The 5,404-nt window shown below is 59.5% G+C and overlaps 1 protein-coding gene across 1 annotated transcript in view; it reads right to left on the bottom strand.

Moving 5' to 3' along the window:
* The window catches only part of FMOD (fibromodulin), a 7,340-nt gene extending 2,287 nt beyond the window's left edge, over nucleotides 1-5,053 (bottom strand). Inside the window, exons 1-2 of the mRNA XM_015650400.3 lie at nucleotides 4,876-5,053; nucleotides 757-1,767 (exon numbers count right to left, since the gene is read on the bottom strand). Coding sequence (XP_015505886.1) covers nucleotides 757-1,753 — 997 coding nt within the window. The 5' untranslated portion in view covers nucleotides 1,754-1,767; nucleotides 4,876-5,053. The remainder of the gene's footprint in view (nucleotides 1-756; nucleotides 1,768-4,875) is intronic.
* Between the last annotated feature and the right edge of the window lie 351 nt (nucleotides 5,054-5,404).

The following is a 5,404-nucleotide window of genomic DNA, read 5'->3' as shown; positions in this document are numbered from 1 at the left end:
CCCATCCCCATCCCCATCCCCATCCCCATCCCCATCCCAACCTCTCCATTCCAGCTCAGTCCTGCCCCCAGGGCCTGGCAGGTGAGGGGATCAAGGCCGGCTTTTTCCAGGAGCTTTTGCTCGGGGGTTTATTTTTCCAGCCCGTTTTTATAAATAGCAGCCCCAGAACAATCTGTTCCCTTTATTTATTTGTGTATGGAGGGGAGGGAACGTCAGGCCTGGCAGGAGATCGGGATCGGAGCGCTGAGAGCTCCCAAGGGAAGGACAAACCCCTCAGCTGCAGGCTGGGACACGTGGGGGGCTTTGGGGACACGGATGGGGCTGTGGAGGGGACAGAGGGGCTGGCTCTGGGAATCGGGGGATGTCCCTGTGCTGGCCCTGGGGAATGTCCCTGTCCCCTGTACTGGCCCTGGAGAACGTCCCTGTCCCCTGTGCTGGCACTGCCCAGGGTGTTCTGTGTTCTGTGGGGACCCCCCAGCTCTGTGGCCCCACTGCCATGACCCCTCCTGACCCCACAGACCCCTCCCCAGGTGGTTCATCCCCTGCTTTCCACCATCTCCAATCCCAGGAGATGCTCAGGCTCCTGAGAAATCCCCTAAAATCCAGTGCAGGGATCCCACGGAAGCACCCCAGGCTGGGACAGGACAGCTCCCACCCCTGCCTTGCTCAGGACTGCCCAGAACCCTCACAAATCCCAAATCCCTGCTCAAACCACCACCCCAGGCCGTTTCCCGGGGGTTTTTCACCGCTGCTCACCGTTGATCTGGTTCCCCTGCAGGTAGAGGTTCTCCAGGTTGGTGTTGACCCGTGGGATCTTCTGGAGCCGGTTGTAGGAGAGGTCCAGCTCCAGGATGCTGCTGCTGTTGAAGGTGTTGCTGGAGAGCCCTTGGTTGGTCAGGCTGTTGTGGGACATCCTCACGTAGAGCAGCCTGGGGGACACCTGGAAATAATCGTCGGGGATGGCGTTGATGTAGTTGTACTCCAGGTACAGCTGCTCCAGGGACGCCGGGAGCCCGTCGGGGACCTTCCTGAGGTTGTTGTAGCTCAGGTCGGCCAGAATCAACGACTTGAGCCCCTTGAGGGAGGCGCCCAGCTCGAAGATGAAGTTGTGGCTGAGGTACAGCGCCGTGAGGTTCTCCAGCCCCTCCAGAGCGTTGGAAGGCACCTTGGAGATCTGGTTGTAGGAGAGGTGGAGCTCCCGCAGCGAGCGCGGCAGCGGGCCGGGCAGCCTGGTCAGGTTGTTGTTGTTCATGTAGAGCCTCTCCAGGCGCTGCAGCTTCCCAAAAACCCTTTTTCCCATCTTTTCACTGCTGATCTGGTTGTTGTGCAGCGCCAGCCACTCCAGCTCCGTGGCGTTGTCGAAGGCTCCCTCCTGGATGGAGGTGATCAGGTTATTCTGGAAATAGACGTATTTCATCCGCGAGGGCACGAACGGGAGGTACCGCAGGTTCCGCGTGTCACAGTACATGGCCGAGGAGAAGTTGGGGGGACAGTCACACTCCTGGGGACACCGCCAGGGCGCGGCTTGCTGCGGCTCCGGCTCGGGCTCGGGCTCGCTGTCGGTGGCGGAGGGGTAGGAGTAAGCGTACGCGGGGCTCTCCTCCTCGTAGTAGGGCACGTAGTTGTAGGAGGAGACGCGGGACTGCCGCAGGTAGTACTGGAGCCACGCCAGGTCCTCCTCCTCGTTGTACTGGCCCAGGGCGGAGCCGCAGAACCCGGCCAGGATGAGGATGAGGGTGGTGGCCCAAGGCATGGCGCTGCAGGGACCTGCCAGGGGACAAAGCCAGGGGAGGATGAGCTGGGTGGCCAGGCTGGGGAGCTGGTGGCAGAGCTGGAGAAGCAGGAGATGAGGGAATCCCACCCAAAAATCCCCGGCTCTGGACACTTCCCCTGTGTGGAGTCATCTGATCTTCCCCCTTTTCACCTTGGAGAAAACTCCAGCCCGGTGGAGATGTGGAGAAACTTCCCTCCCTGGTGGAGATCTGGGAGGAACCAGAGGAGATTTGGGAGGAACCAGTGGAGATTTGGGAGGAACCAGTGGAGATTTGGGAGGAACCAGTGGAGATTTGTGAGGAATCTCAATCCCCGTGGAGATTTGGGAGGAATCTCCATCACAGTGGAAATATGGGAGGAATCTCCATCCCAGTGGAGATTTGTGAGGAATCTCCATCCCAGTAGAAATTTGGGAGGAACCAGTGGAAATCTGGGAGGAATCTCCATCCCAATGGAGATTTGGGAGGAATCTCAATCCCAGTGGAAATCTGGGAGGAATCTCCATCCCAATGGAGACTTGTGAGGAATCTCCATCCCACTGGAAATTTGGGAGGCATCTCCACGCCACTGGAGATGTTCTTGTGAGATCCTGATTTCTGGCTAATTCCACCCCAATTTCTGAGGAAATTTCGATTGCAGGGGGTGGAGGCTGGGGACACGGGGGTTTGTGTGAGGTCACACGAGGTGCCCGGGGTCGGCTCTGCGTGGGAAGGAGAAGAAGGAATTTGGATTCCCTTGGAGAAGGGATTTGAATTCTCTGGCTGAGAAGGGAAGCTGCCAGATCAGGGTGATTTTGGGAGCTCAAGGCATCTTTTGAAGGAGCTCGAGGCGCCTTTTGAAGGAGCTATTTATGCTCCGCTCGCTGGTGACAGGAATCGCTGTGGGTTTCATCCAGCTCTCCCTTCCCCCACAGAAACGCAGGATGCAGATCCCGGTAAACAAATTCTGCCTGATTTTGGAGCTGAAACCTCTTCCAAGCTTCCATTTCCCCAGGCACGGGAAGGGGCAGCACCCTGGGTGTGCCCGGGGAGAGAGGGGCCATCTCCTGCTGACGGATCCAGGGAATGAGGCAAACCCATCGCTGCTCCCCTGCCATGCCCAGGTGGGGCTGCAGCGGGAGGATTCCAGCTCTGGAGTCATCCTGACTCCTCATCCCGGGATAAACGAGCTCACGGGGTGTTCCTGCAGCCAGGCAGCTTGAAATCCCTCCAGGAATTTCGCTGCTGGGAGCGGGAGAGGATCCTACGTGGCTGGGAGGGTGTCAGTGCCAGCTCTGCTCCGGCAGGGACAGCAGCGACCAGCAGGGACCAGTGTCCCCTTTTTGCCGTGCCAGGGGTGGCCCTGAGGTCACCTGGTGGCTCCTGGCCGTGTCCCCACCTGCAGCAGGAAGGGGACACCTGGCTGGGCACGCACAGAGGGCACGGAGTGCCCTGCCCTGCCAGCCTGGCACGGGAGAAAAGAGGGATTGGGGCAGGCTTGGCAAGGCCTGGATTCCTCCTTTTTTCCTTGCTTCCCGCTCCGTGTGCTCGGGATGGGATCCTGAGGGATGCTGGGTGCCACGGAGAGCTTGGCAGGGGCAGAGGAGTTTCTCCTCCTCCTCCTCCTCCTCCTGCTCCAGGGCTCTGTGCCTGCTCTCATACCAGAGCCTGCAGCGTCTCCACCCTCTTGGCAACCCCTTCTCGGGGGCCCCTTTGGGGCAAAACCCCATCCCTGGGGGCAAAACCCCATCCCTGGGGGTAAAAAACCCATCCTTGGGGGGAAAAACCACATTCCTGAGGGAAAAAACCCCATCCCTGGGGGCAAAACCCATCCCTGGGGGTAAAAAACCCATCCCTGGGGGCAAAACCCCATTCCTGGGGGGAAAAGCCCCATTCCTGGGGGGAAAAAACCCATCTCTGGGATCAGAACCCATCCCTGGGATCAGAACCCATCCCTGGGATCAGAACCCATCCCTGGCTTGTCTCCCCCTTTCCCAGTGCCCCCCTTCAACCTGCTGGTGACCCCAAAATCTGTCCCCAGTGTGCCCCTACTGCTTGTGGGGTTCTCCTCCCCTCCCTGGGGGCTTTGCCCCTGGCTGTGGGGTGGGACCCTGGTGTCCCTGTCCCCTCCTGGTGTCCCTGTCCTGTGCCAGGGGCTGCAATGGGGTCAGCTCCTCATTCCAAGGATTTGGGGTGAGGATTGTGGGCATGGAACTGGGATGGGATGGGATGGGATCCATGGGATGGGATCCATGAGATGGGATCCATGGGATGGGATCCATGGGATGGGATCCGTGGGATGGGATGGGATCCATGGGATGGGATCCATGGGATGGGATCAGTGGGATGGGATGGGATCCATGGGATGGGATCCGTGGGATGGGATCCGTGGGATGGGATCCATGGGATCAATGGATGGGATGGGGTGGGAAGCACTGCCCAGCCTGGGTGGACATCGGGAAGCGCGTCCAGATCCCAGAAAAGTGGGCATGGATGTGGCAGAGGGGCGGGAGATGGGCAAGAGGGGAGCTGGGACCGGGAGATGGGTGGGATGGGAGAGGAGCAGCAGGAAAAGAGGGAAAGGAGAAGTGGGCAGGAGGGGAGAGGGACATTGAGAGAAGTGGGCAGGAGGGGAGAGGGACATCAGAAGTGGGCAGGAGGGGAGAGGGACATCAGAAGTAGGCAGGAGGGGAGAGGGACACCAGGAGAAGTGGGCAGGAGGGGAGAGGGACACCAGGAGAAGTGGGCAGGAGGGGAGAGGGACACCAGGAGAAGCGGGCAGGAGAGAGGAGCAGCAGGAAAAGTGGGTGGGAAGGGAGATGGCACCAGGAGAAGTGGGCAGGAGAGAGGAGCAGCAGGAGAATTGGGCAGCAGGAGAGATGGGCACCAGGAGAAGTGGGTGGGAAGGGAGACGGCACCAGGAGAGGTGGGCAGGAGGGGAAGCGCCTCCCTGGCAGCTCCGTCTCTCCAGCTGTGCCACCTCTGGCGCTGCCGGGGCGCGGGGATGGAGATCAGGCTTCAAACAAAAAAAAAACAAACCAAAAAAAAAAAAACCAAAAGCAAAAACCCACCCCTAAATAAATAATAATTATAATAAAAGAAGGAAAAGAAGTCCCGGACTCACCGGGGTGCGCTGCTCCTGTGCAAAGGCTGCTGCGGGCTGTGCCGTGGCACCGGCAGCATGGGAGGGTCGCTCCCGAGCCGCAGCGCCGGGTGCCCGCCCCAGATCCCGGAGCAAATCCTGCGCTGGCAGGGCACGGGGATTTCGGGGAGTGACCTCCCAGCCGCAGCTTTGCAGGAGAGACTGGAGAGCCCCTGGTGCTGCCTGGCGTTATAAATAACCTGCGATTTCTTTCCTCCCTCTCTCTCTCTCTCTCTCTCTCCCGTCTTTTCTCTCAGGAGTGTTGGCACTTTCCAGGCTCCCTCTGGTTAACGATTTAGCGGGATTGGGATGTTGTTTTTCAGGGCTGCGTTTCTCATCAGGGAGCCCTGAGGAGGCCTTTGGCCAGATCAGGGAATATCGGGTTTTGGAGGTGCTGAGATCGGGATTCTTTGGGAAAAACAAGGAATTATCCTGAATTTTTGCACTACCCGGAGGGGAGATGTCGGCCCTGCTCCGACTGCTCCCCAGGAAGCCTCAGTTTGTGCAGTGC

Source organism: Parus major, chromosome 26, assembly GCF_001522545.3.
Source record: "Parus major isolate Abel chromosome 26, Parus_major1.1, whole genome shotgun sequence".
Lineage (NCBI taxonomy): Eukaryota > Metazoa > Chordata > Aves > Passeriformes > Paridae > Parus > Parus major.
This window is presented reverse-complemented; position numbering and strand designations above follow the sequence as displayed.